The sequence below is a fragment of the Oryctolagus cuniculus genome, chromosome 1 (genome assembly GCF_964237555.1).
Source record: "Oryctolagus cuniculus chromosome 1, mOryCun1.1, whole genome shotgun sequence".
In the NCBI taxonomy this organism is placed as follows: Eukaryota; Metazoa; Chordata; class Mammalia; order Lagomorpha; family Leporidae; genus Oryctolagus; species Oryctolagus cuniculus.
In genome coordinates, this window is record NC_091432.1 from 152,443,933 (window position 1) to 152,461,635 (window position 17,703).

The following is a 17,703-nucleotide window of genomic DNA, read 5'->3' on the forward strand; positions in this document are numbered from 1 at the left end:
TATTTAAATTTCCTAAATTCTTCCAGAATGTCTTTTAGTGATGGTTGATTTTAATACTAAACATCGCATTTAGTTTTATCTTTTAAGATTCTTTGCATACAGTAGAGACCCATTTTGCATTTTACTGGCTTGTTGAAAAGACTAGCCTGGATTGCCTGATTGCTTCTCTGTTTCATGGATTTACTAAGAACTGTAAGTTCCATTCAAATACTTGTTTAGATTCAAGTTGAGCATTGTGACTAGCAGCCATTAGAAGGGATGTTGCCTGCTGGTTCACCATAGTTGGCGAGGTTAAAACAGACCTCAGTGCCAGAGAGCATCACCCTCTGTGGTAGAGCTACATTTTTTTTTCTCTTATTGTGCTTGCTTTGTCGCTGAGCAGTCCCCAGGTCCCCATCAGCTCTTTACCTAAAGCTTTTAATTCCAACTGATAATTCTTGCCAGATCCAGTAATTCCATTAGGATTTATAAAGCAATGATTTTCTACTCGTGTCAGTTGGTCTACGTTGGCATCCTGTGCCGTATGTTCTTTCCTCAACTGGTGCTGTTTGATTACCCTGAAATAGATTTACTATTGAAAAGGTGTATGTTCCAGTTTTCTGTTTAAAGTCAGCAATCTGTTGCATGGACTACATGGCATGGTGGCCATACAATTTGTCATTGAAAGCAGGTCACTTTGAGAAGGAAGGGGAACAGATGTTTAGCCTGGTGCTTAAAATGCCTACATCCTACATCAAAGAACCTGGGTTTGAGGCCCCGCTCTTGATTCCTGACTCCAGCTTCCTGCCAATGCAGACCCTGGGGGCAGCCGTGATGGCTTTAAATAAATCAGTTCCTGCCGCCCATGTAGGAGAACAGGATGGAGTTCCTGGCTCCTGGCTCCTGGCTTTGGCCTGGTGCAAACCTGGTTGCTGCAGTTATTTGGGGAGTTAGCCAGCAGATAAGAGGTCTCTCTCTCTGTTTCTCTGTCTGTCTCTTTCTATCCATCTCTCTCTCTCCCGTTCCTCTACCTTGCACCTCAGTTGGTCTCAAATAACTCAATAAAAGTTTTTTAAAATACAATTGCACTGAAATAGTAAGCATAAACTGATACTCTGCAGGACAAGCAGGAACCTGTGGTCAGCTTGGCTAAATGAAATGTAGGAAGGCTGATTAGCTGGTTTGTTTGCTTCCTTTATTTTCTCCAGAGTGCTCTGTTTACTCCAAGGGAGGCAGATCAGTAGACTCCTTGCCTGTCAGGAGGGGCTGTATATGGCCAGCCTGCCTTAATCCCACTGTGCCAGGAAGCCTTAGTATCAGTGTCCCCCTTTTATACCTCGCTTCAGTAGCAGGCACTTCGCCTTTTCTTTAGCCAGGGGTAAGACCTTTGGCATCCTGACTTCACTGTCTGCTGTCCCATGCGTTTCTCCGGTGTGGTGGCAGCAGATGCTCTGTGAGCCGCAGAGTGCTGGCTAGGACGCAGGTCCCACACTCCCATTATTGAGTCCCGACACTGAATTCCTTTCTGTGTGTTTGAGGTAGCTGTTACCCTGCCCCTTTCTGACTTTAGTTGTGTACATTTCCCTGGAGTATCTTCAGTACTTTCTGGCGCTACTTTCTCAAGCCATTGTTTGTATAATTAAAATAAGACATACTTCATTGATAGTCCAGACCTAATTTCTTATACCCTAAAGTGTTGCCACCTTACAGAAATCTTTGAAGTTAGACCTAGCTTCTCTAAGTGCTGTCTCTACAGATGGTTCTTTGGCTTGGATTTAGGGGACGTCTGGATATCCAATGTCTAAGCAGTGTGAGAATCAGGGCCTGCCGTGCACTCTACTTACAGCATGCAGCATAGCCCTCTTCTCTCCAGAACCCTGCTGCTTGTGAGATTCTGCACAAGCCACTTGCCGAGAACGCTGAGAAAGAGGCCAAGCATGCCTCTCATAATTTATGATGAATTCCTATCTATCCGTCCTTCAGGACCAAACGTCAAAGACAGTCACTATGTCATCTCTCGCCAACACTTCATACCTGTCTCTGTTGTATCTGCCACCACGTGTACATAAGTGTCACTCTCGCTACCCTCAGTGTCTGACCATCACAAATGATTGTTCCATCAATAGTAAATGAGTAATTTCTACTGTTTCAGTGGCGGTGATTAGGCTGTTATATGTTTGACTGTTATAGGTGAACTTTGAAGACTCAGAGCTGAAGGTACTTAAGTGTTTTTTATTACCTCTTTTAAAGGTCTGGGATGTGACAAGCTCTGATATCAAAAACAAATAACTGCTGTTTACTGAACACTTACTGTATGTTACATTCTTTGCTCATTTGCATTCATTATTTCTTCTAATTCTCAAAGAACACCCACAGTGGCAAGTATTTCTTATCTCCATCTAATGGAGGAGAAAACTAGATCAGAGAAACATTGAGTACCTTATCTAAGGTCACACAATTAATAAGTGATAGGAGGAGTTGAATCCATATTTGCTTATTATAGAGCCTAAGATTTTAACCAGTGTGAAATACAGCCTCACGGAGGGTGACAGATAGAATGATTGATTGAGTGATAGATGATAGATAATCGACAGTTGTTAGGTAGATACCCAGATGATAGACTAATGAAGATCAGCATTTTACAAGTCACTTACCATGAAAGATATAAATTGTTTATTTAAAAAAATGCTGCCGGCGCCACGGCTCACTAGGCTAATCCTCCACCTTGCGGCGCCGGCACACCGGGTTCTAGTCCCAGTCGGGGCGCCGGATTCTGTCCCGGTTGCCCCTCTTCCAGTCCAGCTCTCTGCTGTGGCCAGGGAGTACAGTGGAGGATGACCCAAGTCCTTGGGCCCTGTACCCCATGGGAGACCAGGAGAAGTACCTGGCTCCTGCCATCGGATCAGCGCGGTGCGTCGGCCGCAGTGTGCCGGCCGCAGCGGCCATTGGAGGGTGAACCAATGACAAAGGAAGACCTTTCTCTCTGTCTCTCTCTCTCACTGTCCACTCTGCCTGTCAAAAAATTTTAAAAAAAAAGAAAAAAAATGCTGTCACTAGGTAGTTTTATATTTATAAGATTTTATAAGGGAAATTATGTCAAATTTATTGGAAAATCAACTTGTTGGGTTTTGGTTATTATTAAAGAAAACTTAGCCATGTTTACGGGAGTATCTGTTATTCATATTAGCATGGAAGCTATTCTAAGTCACAGATAACTCCGAAATATTATTCCTTTACTTTAGCTTTCAGTCTTTATCTGTACCACACACACTCCACCCAATCGCTTTTTACTGGAACCAGAATTGTGGACATAATAAGATAGTTTGAGTTTCCCTCTTTCTGCTTTGTTTAGCTAACATAATAAGCAATCAGATGGTACAAAGAACAGACAGCAACGGTAGAAATAAGGAGATGGGAAGTTCCAGAAAATGGAAAAACAGTTGGGGATAAGTTTGCAGTTGGCTTTAGTTTGATACATTCTTCCACTTCTATTTAATTTGAGAATAAAATGCATCCTAACATCCTGCAGAGTTTTATAGATTCCTTTATTAACTTTTTTGTTATTGATAGAAGCCCAAGGGCTCTGAATATCTTTACATAAAGAGCACAATAAACAGATGGCTGTAAGTTTGCTGTGTTTTCCCCGGGGTGGGGTGGGGGGGCTCACCACCTGCTTTCATATGCTGAGACATCAGGTCAGATGAGTTCACTGCCCACAGTACCACAAGCTCCTTGACATTAGCCAGAGAACACAAATTTCAATCACATTGTCACAGAGTGAGGAAACTCACTGCAGGCTTTGACGAAAGACTGCCGGAATCCTAATCTCACTTTCCTGAAGTCCCCTCGGAGGACTTCACTAAAAGTCAGTGTTACTATTTACCTCTAACCTCACGCTAAATCTCTAATGTCAGATCATGACCATGACATGAAAATGCAGACACAGGGGCTGGTTTTGTGGCATAGCTGGTTAAGCCACCACCTGTGACACCGCATCCCCTTTGAGCACCTGGCCATGTCCAGGCTGCTCTACTTCCCGATGCAGCTTTCACTGCCTGGGAAAGCAGTGGAAGATGGCCCAAGTTCTTGGGCCCCTGTAATGTATGTGGGAGGCCTGAATAAAATTCCAGGCTCCTTTGCTTTGGCTTGTCCCAGCCCTGACTGTTGTGGCCATTTAGAGGGCAAACCAGTAGATGGAAAATTCTCCCTCTCTCTTTCTGTCTCTCTCTCTCTGCTCTCCTTGTAACTCTGGCTTTCAAATAAATAAATAAATATTTTAAACAAGAAAAAGGAGCAGGAGTGATTTCAGAGGTAGGTTGGTACATCATACTGGTTAAGGATAACTCCTTCTTGAGGAGGTGCTGTGCTGAAATGTTGCTGAGTGATGAGTCAAACACTGGAACCCATTAGCTTGCTGGTTTGGCTCTTGCAACCATCCTGACTTTGCTTTGGTGATTTTTTTTTTTTAACGTTGAAGCCTAATGCAGGCTTTGGAAAGCACACAAGACTATTGCATGGTGAGAATGCTGGATCAAGATCCAGCTGAAGAAGGAGTTCCCTCTGCTGTTCACCACCTCTGGGGCTTTGCCTCAGAAGCCTCACTCAGATTGGGCTGTAAAGAGTAATCTTTAAACTTCCAACTTCTGAAGTCCTTTCATTCCCTTACAGTACACTGCCTTTATCTGAGAAATTATTACTATCCAATGCAGCCAAGTGAAAACTGGGCACCCCTAAATTTACCTGGAAATAGAATGAACAGAGAAATTATCCTCCCCGTGGTTAAATACTAAAAACTCCATCTTGCTCTTCGAAGAGTGTTGATTTTGAATGTTTGCTCTTTTTAAAGAACAACAGTAATCGCATGGGTGTCTTTTTTTTTTTTTTTTTTCACTTGAGTGACATGTTTACTTGTATTCTTGTTTTGTTATCTGGCAGACCATATCTCCTAAAACAAGCATACAAAACAAATAAGAAAAGAGCCTGCCTTTGTCTTCCACAGTAAGCCTGGAGGAGTCGAAAAGGTGGTCTTTATTTCCTGCTTTTCAGAATGCTCCAAGCTCTTCGGGGTAAAAAAAATGGGCCTAGATGTGTTTAATTACTCTCTAACCTGCAGTTCAAACCAGGGAAAAGGGCTGGATCTGGCCCATCTGCAGAGGACTAGCCAGCCAAGAGAGACAGGCTTCAATTTGTCAGCCTGCTGTTTGCTCATATTTTATTGAAACCTTTGCATATTCAGTTGTTTGACATCTTTTTTACAGTCATTTCCACAGTCCTTATTCAGGATGATACTGTAGCCTGCTAAAACAAGGGATGCTATCACTATTAGTCTGGGCTTAGCAAACCCATCAGCCAAATTCAGCTCTCTGCTTGATTTTTGTAAGTAAAGCATTCCTGGAGCACAGCCACATGCATTGGTTTATGTATTGTTGACTTGCTTTTGCACCTGGTAGCAGAGTCAGATAGTTGCAATGGAGACCACATGACCCATGAAGCTTAATATTTACTATCTGTTTTTCACACACTCTTTCAAACCCCTTCTCTAGAAGAAGAATGCATAGTGAAAAGCAACTAGAAGTCCTCATTCACCATTTGATGGAACCTGGCTTAAGACTCTACTGTTCTGAATTAACCCAGAGAAGAGTTTTAGAGTACTGAGAGGATGGATGATGGTCTGCATTCCTTCAGCAATCCTCCCGAACTGCTGCTTTTCATAATGAGCTTTCTGCTAGGAAGTGAGCAGCAGAGGGCTCTAGATTATATTCCCTCTAAATATATAATATATATTATATATAATATAATAAATTATATTACCTCTAAATATCATGCAGGAATGTTTAATACTAATGGTGTCGGAAATAACCAGAAATGTCTGTTGAGTTGATTTGGCCCTTGAGAGCAAGAATATGTTTATCATATGAGGAGTCTTCTAAAAGTTCATAGAAAATGAGTATCATGGGAAAACTACAAGTGGGCAGGCAGTTAATTTGTGTGTGTGTGTGTGTGTGTGTGTGTGTGTGAAAGTAAATCTTTCTGTTCATGGAGAGTGTAATGGAATTTAACCATGACAGCTGAAGCAAAAGAAAGACTGACAGCCTTTTATAAGAGCCTAAGAGACATGCACCTAACTAGATGACAACCCCACCTCCAGTCACAAGTGAGCCAAGGAACCTTGCTATCCTCAGCTTGCTTTCTGATTCCCTGCCACCAAGCAACCTTAAGACACTGATTGGCCAACTAATGTTCTTGTTTGTTACCACTGTTATCTGTACTGTTTAATGAGCTGAATTTTGATCTCTACCTCGTTCAGGTTAGCATGACCAGCTTCCCAGATCTGATCACCCTCTTGAAAATGAAGGTTCTTTTCCTCTTGAAACAGTGCCCAAGTTTAATGTGACCTGACTATGGTGGACCCACTCGCATCACAGACCAGTTCTGGGAGGGCTCCCAGCTATACTTCCTGGAGCCCCACTTTGTGACCTACCTTGTTTCTACATCGTAGTGTAGTTGTTTGAGCACCTGTATCTTCATCGTCAGAGTATGTGTGTCCTTTTTTTTATTTGTTTGTGGTTCACTCTGAGGGGTATGCATAGTGCCTCATTTGATCTCGCTTGTTGCAGGGTTGCAATAACAGCTATAAAATGAATGAGCAATAAAAGAAGAAGGAAATTGTATGCCTTTCCTACTTTCTTCTCATCTCTGTTTTCTGACTGTTCAGATCCATTCTGGATACCCAGTATAACTCATCACCCACCCCCCACCCGGCCCCAGCTTCTTTGCAGTATTCTCCAGTGACCAGGTTCATAATCATCTTTCCCTTCTTACAGCATTCATACTTAGCAGCTCACAATTTGTCACTTAATTATTTCTTAATTGATTCATTTCTGCTATCTTTGTTTCCCAGGTAGTCTGATGTCCTAAGGGCAAAGAATATATTTTAACGTTCCAGCCTCCGCTCTCTCCAACACACATACTGTGTTAGAGTTTCACATATAATGGATTCTCAATAAACATGTAAAGTAACTAAATTTAGTACTGCCATTGCATTTCAAGATAGGCAGACTAAAGTTAAAACCAGTCTTCTGAAACTTCTTGATTTGTTTTAGAAATGTGTCAGTATTAGTCAATAGCTTTAAAAGTTATTATATAAAAGATGAATAACAAAGTCCAGAAAGCAGATTGTAAAAGATCTCCTTTCTCTCGCTCTCTCCCATTGTAATTTTGTTTGTTTTTAATTACAAGGTCAATTTATTTCTTTGAGCAACTCACTGGAGAATCTTTTGCTGTGTGTGCAGCGCAGGCCCTGGCCCCTGGCTCTGGGTCTGCCTGGTGGACATGCAGTAGCCTGGCCTCTCCCCAGCTGGCACTGGCAGTCTCTTCATGGTACCCTTTGGAACAAGTCTTCCCCATATAATATTTGTATGATACTCTACCAAATGCAGAGATCTGGGTTTACTTTTTAAAATCTGATTTTCTTGATTGGTTTTACCCCTTAGACTTCTCTTTGATCCTATAGAATAGTCTGTAGCCTGTAACCCTCCTGCTATCACCAGGTAATCTTTGTTTTAACCTCGAATTTCTTAGTAAGAGCAAATAACGTCCGATGAACGGATACCTGTCATAAATGCTGTAGCTCTTTGCACTCCAATCATACCGTGCCAGGTACTAAAGAGGAAAATGGGAAGTCATTTTGCCCTGAGCCAAATGCACATGTTCAGGAGATGGAAGTGTTTGTGTAATGAGTAATCCGTGCAGCTAACCAACCTAACCAGATTACCACAGGGCTTGTATCTGCAGCAGGATCTGCCAGATGACTGAGGGACGTGGGTGGGTCATGGCATTAAAACCTCCACTTGACTCTCCCTTGGGGTATCAGTTTTGCAGAACTGTTACTTCTCCGTTTTTTAAAAGCATTCACTTTGACATTTTTTTTTCTTACTTTGGATGGTTGTGGACATGCAGCAACCATATAATAACTGTGTGGTTCTGTTTTTCTCCTTAGCTTCCTCTGCTTTTGACAGTGTCAAATACAGTCTCATGGCACAATCTAGCTTTTAATTCCCTGGAGTCTGATCCTCTCACAATGAGGTCTTCTGAATTTTTTTTTAATGAAGTTGACCTAGTTTTTCTAACCTTCTTTTCAATAACTAAAAATGTGAAAACCTACCCAAAATCTTATCTGTGCCATAGTTTCATCTTAATATTGGACTTGAACTGCAGATATTCAGTGCAGCCTGTCCATGGGAAAACCTGCATGTATTGAGCTCCCAGCCCTCAATACATAACCCACAGCAAGCAGGTTGAAGACCCCAAGATGCTGTTTTCATTTATCTTGTTGCATTTAGTAGATTGCACCAAATGTCAGAGATGTCTTTTTCTTTATTTTTTTTTCACTTTTTAAAAGATTTATTTATTTATTTGTGAGGCAGAGAGAGAGAGAGAAATCTTCCATCCACTGATTCACTCCCTAAATGGCCACAAAGGCCAGAGACGGACTGATCAGGAGCCAGGAGCTCCCTCCGTGTCTCTCACATGGGTTCAGGGGCCCAAGGACTTGGGCCATCTTCTACTGCTTTCCAGGCCATAGTAGAGAGCTGGATAGGAAGTAAGCAGCAGGAACTAGAACCAGCACTCATATGGGATGCCAGCACTGCAGGCGGCAGAATTACCCACCACACCACAGCACTGGTCCCAGAGATATCTTTTTCTACTTTTCCCACAGACACTCTAATTTTTGGTGTAATTTCTGAGGGCTGTATACCTCTTTTTTAAAAATAAAAATAAACTGTTTTAAAATATTTTAACCCCACCTGTAATATAATATGTTTTACTTGTGAAATCATATCTCTTAATTTATTTCATTTATTAATTATTAATTTATTTCACAAAAACAGTGCTCTCGAATTTTTAATGTCTATGCTATTCTTAGTTTAGATTTCTTTTTTTTTTTTTAAAGATTTATTTTATTTATTTGAAAGAGTTACAGAGAGAGGTGGAGATAGAGAAAGAGGTCTTCCATCCACTGGTTCACTCTCCAGATGGCCACAACGGCCAGAGCTGCGCTGATCCGGAGCCAGGAGCCAGGAGCTTCTTCCGGTTCTCCTACGTGGGTGCAGGGGCCCAAGGACTTGGGCCATCTTCTACTGCTTTCCCAGGCCACAGCAGAGAGCTGGATCAGAAGAGGAGCAGCCGAGACTAGAACCGGCACCCATATGGGATGTCGACAGTTCAGGCCAGGGCTTTAACCCGTTGTGCCGCAGTGCCAGCCCTTTGGTTTAGATTTCAATCACCCTTCTGGTCATATATGATGGATTGTATTTTTCTTTTTATTTTAAAAAGACATTTGAGTTCTCACTGCATGTCAAATTGGAGCGTGAACAAAATTCGATGGTTACCTCAAAACTGTTGCTGACAAACTGTTGTCAGAACTGTGGTGCAGAAGCAGGCATTTGGTCTAGCAGTTGAGACATGAATTAAGATGCCCGTGTCCCATGTCAGAGTACCTGGGTTGGAGTCTTGGCTCTGACTTCTGACACCAGCTTCCTGCAAATGCAGACGCCGTGAGGCAGCAGATGATGACTCAGATGGTTGAGTCCCGGCCACTTACGTGGGAGACCCAGATTGAGTTTGTGGCTCCTGACTTCATCCTGGTCGAACTTTGGCCATTGTGGACATTGTGGTAAAGTAGTAGAGAAGAACGCTTGCTCGTTTGTTCTCTCTCTATCTCTGTGTGTCTGTGTCTATGTCTCTCTGCCTCTCAGATAATTGAAAACATTAGTTAATTAAGAAACAGTTGGGGCTGGTGCCGTGGCTCACTTGGCTAATCCTCCGCCTGTGGCTGCATCCCATATGGGCTCCGGGTTCTAGTCCCGGTTGCTCCTCTTCCAGTCCAGCTCTTTGCTGTGGCCCAGGAAGGCAGTGGAGGATGACTCATGTGCTTGGGCTCTGCACCCGCGTGGGAGACCGGGAAGAAGCACCTGGCTCCTGGCTTCGGATCGGCGCAGCACCGGCTGTAGCGGCCATTTGGGGAGTGAACCAACGGAGGGAAGACCTTTCTCTCTGTCTCTCCCTCACTGTCTATAACTCTACCTGTCAAATAAATAAAAAAATAAAATAAAATAAAAAAACAACTTACCTAAGAGAGAAATACCATATTTGATTTGGGCGTCTTATTTTAATGAAGTTGAAGCTTCTCTCATATATTTTTAATCATTTAAAGTAGAAGACTATACCATACTTCTGATTTTCTTATTTTTTAAAATATTTATTTATTTATTTGAAAGGCAGAGTTACAGAGGGCAGAGGCAGAGAGAGAGAGGTCTTCCATGCACTGATTCACTCCCCAAATGGCCACAAATGCTGGAACTGGGCTTGATCTGAAGCCAGGAGCCAGAAGCTTCTTCTGGGTTCCCCATGCGAGTGAAGAGTCCAAGTACTTAAGCCATCTTCTACTGCTTTCCCAGGCCATAGCAGCAGTCGGCTCTTGAAACGTTGCTCATATGGGATGCCGGCACTGCAGGCGGACGCTTTACCCACTACACCACAGCCCTGATTTTCTTATTTCTGAAGCTAGAGATGATCCTGAAGTTAAATGTGTAAGGAGTTTAGCCATTACAAGATATAAACTAATGGGCATGATTTCCAAAGCGGTTCAGTGATGCTGCAGAAGGCTGTTTTGTGGATTATCACTGAGGATTAGAGACCGTTTCGTTTCCAAGCAACAACTGCATCCAGAATATGCACACATTCGTTCCATCCCTGATAGGTCCCACCACTTCTCTTCTTTATATAACCCTTTTCTTCCCACAAGCTGGTAAACTCCTTGCAGGCAGGAATCGGCTTCCATGAGTTCATCTCCTTAGCATCTAGCATAATGTCGTGGTCAACATGTGTTGTTGAGTTCCAAGTAACTGCATTTTGTTCCTCGTGGGCAATGAGTTGTTGAAACATTACTGCATGAGTCTTATTATTGCCTCACTTTTCACTGAAAACCGTCAAAAGCTTATTTCTTCCTTTAAAGAGATACTATCAGCAGTTTCTGTTGGTAAGACACCACCTGCTTGGTTGGCACTGGATAAAAGAGAACTCCAAGGCCTGCAAGTTTGAAGCCAACAGGTATAACATTGACATGTGGAATTTATCATTCTGTGGCCAGAGCCTAGAGAAGAGCAGGAAGCACATCTTCTAAATGAAGTTAAACCAATGATACCTTTCCGTTCTGTGTTGGCTTTAAATTTGTCAGAGACATTTCAATTCAGAATTTAGTTATAACTTAGTGCAGATCAGTAGTAGCCCCAAGAGGTAAATATGTAAAGATGGACAGGTAACAGCCTTCCTGTGTTTTTCCTAAAAGGTATAACCTACCTTTCTAACCACTGTGGCATTTACCATTGAGTGGTTGAAATTTGGATCGTATGCTGAGCACCTGCTGTGTCCCAGGCCTGAACCTAGGTGCTGGTGACAGGCTGTGGACTAGGGTAGTTGGAGCCCTGACCACTAAGTGCAAGAGCCATAGCCACCTGGCAAACATATAGAAAAAAAATTTTTAGTCAGTTGTCAAATTATCAATTATTAAATGTCTCAGTGCAATGGAAAGTCATTAAATCTCCATGAAGAGACTGGAGTAAGGGGAGCTTCGGTGGCTAAGCATCCCAGTTTTTAACACACTCTCAGAGATGGCTTGTTTCCTGGACACTTTAAGTCCCATGTATACCATGGGAGCTTTCTCTCCCTGACGTCAGGAGCGAGCTGCTGCCAGCCACTCATTACACATACATTGCCTTGGAAATGTACCTGTGCTCGTCACCATAGCAACACCCTGAGAATGACCTCAGCAGCCACTCCGAATCATTCCTACAAAACAAATTATGGCTATAATTAACTCCTTGAATTTACTCTGTGGTATAAATTTGTTCAGGCCTTGGTGTTTCTTCTCAAAAGGTTAAATGAATGGAATAATCCAACCTGAGCCCATCCCTCATCGTCCACCCAAGTTGTCCTCAGAATATGAAATGTACTTTCCACGGAAGCATCAAGAAATGACAATGCCCAAGTCTTACCATGGAGACCTCTGCCTCTAAGGCAGTGGAATGGCTGTCTGCCCTCAGCAGGTCTGAAGTACAGCAAGTGCTGTGATGGGACTCTCTTGGCTAAGTCCTGTGGGCCCCGGCGTGAGGGGAACACGTGGGGCCAGGGACTCTGCAGGCAGGAGCTGTCCACACCAGCCCCTCCTTAGCAGCGAAAAGTGCTTCACAGATTGTCTACAACCACCCAGTCTTCCTCTCAAAGAAAATATTTTTCATGCTCTGTATCTTTGGGCAGTGGCATTCAGTGTGTCCCTTCTTTTGGGGTGTTTCACGTTTCTTTTAGTTCTCGAGGTGTGTTGGAACTGGCAGAGCTGGATAGAGTTCCTTTCAGCCCATTTCTTTTGTTAAACTAAATTGAAGTTTTTTTTTACACCGAGTAAAGTGAGCCTTTCTCTGCCATCCAACTGAGACAAAAGCGAAAAGCACGTCAAATTGCAAATGCCAGTTACTTTTAAGTTAGTTAGAAATGTGTGGAACACTGGGGCCGGCACTCCAGCATAGTGGATAAAGCTGCCGTCCACAGTACCAGCATTTCATGTGGGCACTGGTTCAAGTGCCAGCTGCTCCACTTCTTATCCAGCTCCCTGCTAATGGGCCTGGGAAAGCAGTGAAAGATGGCTCAAGTATTTGGGCCCCTGCACTAATGTGGGAGACCCAGAAGAATCTCCTGGATCCTGGCTTCAGTCTGGGCTAGCACTGGCCACTGTGGCCATTTGGCAAGTGAACTAGTAGATGGAGGATTTCTCTCTCTCTCTCTGTCTCTGCCTGCCTTTCAAATAAATGCAATAAATCTCTTAAAAAAAAAAAGATGATTTTTTTTGAAAGAAAGAAATATATGGAACATCCCTAGTGGCCATTTCTTTGCCATGCGATGTGTTGGTACCTGCACCATGAACACATAGAGCGGAGCCAGGCAGGGTGTTAGCAGTCAAAGTTTGTTGGTGTTCTGCTGTTATTTTCTGAACTCTACCGTTGTTGACAAGGAGTGAAAGCAAGACAAGGGGAAGAAAGTGTGTTTAAGTATGAGAGTTAGAAATATTCTGCTTGGCCGGCGCTGCGGCTCAACAGGCTAATCCTCTGCCTGCAGCACAAGCACCCCGGGTTCTGGTCCCAGTCGGGGTGCCGGATTCTGTCGCGGTTGCTCCTCTTCCAGTCCAGCTGGAGTGCAGTGAAGGATGGCCCAAGTGCTTGTCCCCTGCATCCGCATGGGAGACCAGGAGGAAGCACCTGGCTCCTGGCTTTGGATCAGCGCGGTATACCGGCCGCAGCGGCCATTGAGGGGTAAACCAACAGCAAAAAGGAAGACCTTTCTCTCTGTCTCTCTCTCTCACTGTCCACTCTGCCTGTCAAAAAAAAAAAAAAAAAAAAAAAAAAGAAATATTCTGCTAACATCTCAGTAGTCCTCTGCATTCACAGAGTGGATCGCTGATCCTTTTATCAGGGCACGCCTCTAAGCAGTTTTATAGTTGTATACCCTGATTCCCTCTTACCCGAGTGTGGCTTTCAAGGGGCTAAGTCCATCGTTCTAAATTGGAGAGAAGCTATCCAAGTTACCTCTACACAATGTGACAGGTGATTTCCCAGTTCATGTGCTGGCTGTTTAGAGTCTCCTGGGCAAACACACATCTGTGTTTGAAAATAGACTGGCAACAAGTAATTTGTTTGGTTCCTCTTCAGGAAACAGCCAGAATCTCCCCGTCCTTTGCATCTAAGCATTAGCAACCTTCTGTGTTGACCTCTGTGTGTGTCATGACGTGAACAGAAATGGTTCATTGAGCACCATGTTTCTAAGCAAGCTCACTGGGGCAAATATAAAGTTCTTTGATTCTTCTGAAATAAATGCTTAGATATAGTAGATAAATAAAAGGTGATTTTGTAGATTTCCTAATGTATGTTTATTTCAAGTTTTTCAAATTAAGGAGCTGATTTATCAGGAAACTCCATCCATAGGCTAGCTAGTTGATTTTGTAGATGTGATATGATGAGACTCAACAATTGCTTGTTAACCCTATCAGACAACTCCCAAGACCTTGCCGGGATATTGACTAACCTTTTGGGTCCAGTCCATTTTTGCATTTCTTTCCTGCCTGTCTCATCCAAATGCTCACAGCCTCCATCTCATCATTTTCTAAAGGCACAAGGTTGGTTCCTATTGGTCAGGAGACAGCTAATTGCTAGCTAGAGAATCGTTGATGTGTCTACAGTAAGGCCTCTAGAATATGAATTCCTTGCTTTGCAATGGGAGTTTCTATGTTGGTACTTTTTTGTCTCAAAGAATTAAAACTCCTCAAAAGAGGCAATAACTTTTTTCTTTGATAAAGTCAGACTTAGTACTGTAATATGATCCCATAAATTTTACAGGTTTGATATAATATTGCTTTTCAACACTCAATTTCATATAAAAACACCAATAAGAATGGCATTTAAAATAATGCTGAAACTAAACGTTCACATCAGCATCCATCTATACAATAAATGTTAAATATTACTTGCCTGGTACTCTTTTAGAAACTGAAGTATCAGTAGAGATGGATAAGATAAAGTGTGTACCCTAGGTAGATCATACCAATTAAGAATTTGTGTTTTCTGCTGTTATAACATGCTGTGCACCAAACATTCCCTATTATGTGTCTCAGAATTTACTGCTTCTTGTTTGTGAGCATGAAGGAATCAAAAGTTTAACCACCCCTCCAGTTCTGTTAATGATTCCATCTTTTCTTTATATTTTATTCATAAGTTAAAGTATTTAACTTTGTAGTTGTGTTTTCAAACCATGTCTCTGCTCCATTCTCTTCTAGGGCAAAGCAGCATGGTTACTCATTGAAATCATGAAGATGCTGCTTAGAGCAGTCATTTTCATCCGGTTGTCATCACTTCTGCAAAATTGTATCATTCTCAACACTACCAATCTTTTTTGTACTTTAAGAGAATCACAAGTGAATGGAATAAAAGTTTAGAAATGACAAAATTATACTGATGAAAAACACATGTGTGATTGTCCAGTGTTAGGGTTGTCAGAGGCAGCATGAGACTGAATGTTTATGGTTATAGAACCATTCAATATCATGATTGTGGAGGTGATTAAATCTCCCTGTTTTAAAATGTTATAGCACTATGTACCTCCCCAATTATGCATACATGTATACACACATACATTGAAAATATGTATATATACATATTTGTGTATATACACATATGTACAAGTATATGCATATAGTATACATTTATGTGTGTGTGTGTGTATATATATATATGTAACAGTGGATGAAATACAAATAAGGTCTGTATTTGACAAATAGTATTGTCTCAATGTCAGTTTCTTGGTTTTAATATTGATGTTCTATAGTTATATTAGATGTTATAAATAGGGGAAGATAGTTTGAAGGGTGCCAGAGAATTCTATCTAATAGTTTTACAACTTCCTGTGAGTCTAAAGCTATTTAAAAGTAAGTTTTATCTTAAGGAATGGAAGAGTATCATATAAACAGATACATTCAAAGTTGAGATGTGATGACTCTACACATTGATGCTTTTATCTTAGCTGTTATTAGTGTAATAGCTAGAAATTCTGTGACTTCACATTAATCACAAATGACCCAGGCTTTGGACAGAATTCAGATTATGGCATCCTGCTGTCTCTCCTAGGGGAGTAAGAAAATTCATTCCAGGAAAAGTACTGATTTTTTTTTTTAACAAAACAAAGCAAACAAGAAAAACATCCTGGCCTTATGTGCAACTCTGTTATTTATTTATCCCAATCAAATCTGTATAAATGATTCTAAAACTATTTGTTTTGAACTCCTGCTTTACCAACCAGGCCTGCAGCAACAACAGCAAAGAATAGAGGATAGGACACTAATGTGAATTTCTCTCTTCCCCCCATCTCTTTGCTTTTTGTATGGTCTTTAATTGATGTGAGATAAGAAATGAGAAATATGGAAAGTTGGAAATCCGTAGGTAGATTACCTTCCTCTGAGTATTCGAACATTGACTTTATTTCTCCCAAACTACTCTTCTGTTTTCTGATCCTTCCGTGTCCACAGATGTGTGATGGTGTCACTAACGTTCTCATTGTGTCTCCTCCTCTAGCTATCTAAATGACTTGGACCGCGTAGCCGACCCTGCCTACCTGCCTACGCAACAAGATGTGCTTAGAGTTCGAGTCCCCACCACAGGGATCATCGAATACCCCTTTGACTTACAGAGTGTCATTTTCAGGTAGTAACTGGGTCCCTAAACCTGCTTCTCAGCTTTTAAGCCTTGAGTACCTTTATAGAACCCAATGAGTATTGAGATCATGTGTAGACTTTACAACAATGTAGCCTCTGTGAAGTATTGCCATTAGATACACAAATGCCATGTTCCTGAAAGAGGAAGGAAAAGAGAGATGCACTGGCAAGTCTCTGATTTCAAGAAATTTAGGTCATCAGGAAATTAATTAACAAAAACTTAGTTTGCCAGTGATTGATCACAGTTACTCAAATATTAGTCCTAATTCTAACTGTTTTGGAAGTACTTTATGAGGAAAATAGGTATAAATTGGGAATTATTTAAGATATGACTGATCTTATAACCCTATCAATAATATGAATTATCTGTTATTGTGAGCTTTCATGTTGGTGTTTTCTGGAAACCATGCAGAATTTTTCAGTTGCAATAAAAAATAATTTGCTTGAAAAAAATTCAGAGATACTTTAAAAATGTGCTAATTAATCTAGTCTAAATTTATGTAGCAAAATAGATTGAATATATATTTCCTCTTGTTCCTGGTCTGTCTAGTAGTATTTCACAAGAAGTTCCTTATTTTTCTGTCTAGATGAGAAGAAGTAAACAATATTTCTGTGCTTTCATTTAATCTCTATTACACAATCACCCAGTTGTATTTTTGGTTAGAACACTGACCATGTGGTGCTTTGAGAAATGAAGCCATGTGAATATATATCTATCTCTGAGCGTAGGGAGTGGAATTCCTCGAGAGGGCCCGTCCCATTGAAGAGGAATGCTTCCCATGTCAGCTTATGAAACTGGGGTTATGTAACTGTCAGTCTGCCACGTGGCTGTGATTAGCAGGCCTTACATCATGCCTTGCCATAGCACTGTATGTTACTCCAATAGTCTCTGTACCTGTGATTGAATCTGACGGCCTTGCACCCCTTTAAGTGACATAGCCATAAAGTGGGTGCATTTTAGAAGTCTTGCTGACCCTCAGTTTTAGATCTTACAAAGTGATCACATTGGACAGTTTGCAGGATTCCTTGTACCACCAGCATTCTGTATTAAGTTTATAACATTTAGAGATGTTTAGTTTGAGACAAAAATTTCTTTCCCCTTATAATCATATCACCATATATTTTCAGAAAACATAGAGCATTTCCTGGAGCGTTTCGTTCTCCTCATTTCTTGGCAATTAGTGAGTTCTGAAATCAGACACTGTTACATCTTATTTTTTCCATATTTTGTGCAGTAGCTTTTAAAGAACATCTTTTTGCCACTGCAGTGAAAATAATGACTTGGAAGTATAATTTCCTGCCACCATCAACAGCCTTGTGTGGGGCCTAGTGTGGCAGGATTTCATGGAATGAGAATTTCATGTAAACAAGTGGCATGTTATTCACACAGTGCCATTAGGGAAAACCTAGAA

At 41.6% G+C, this 17,703-nt stretch overlaps 1 protein-coding gene across 1 annotated transcript in view; it reads left to right on the plus strand.

The window, feature by feature from the left end:
• The window catches only part of LOC100340719 (guanine nucleotide-binding protein G(q) subunit alpha), a 314,873-nt gene that overhangs the window by 225,695 nt on the left and 71,475 nt on the right, over window positions 1-17,703 (plus strand). The window contains exon 4 of the mRNA XM_051858885.2: window positions 16,152-16,280. Coding sequence (XP_051714845.1) covers window positions 16,152-16,280 — 129 coding nt within the window. The remainder of the gene's footprint in view (window positions 1-16,151; window positions 16,281-17,703) is intronic.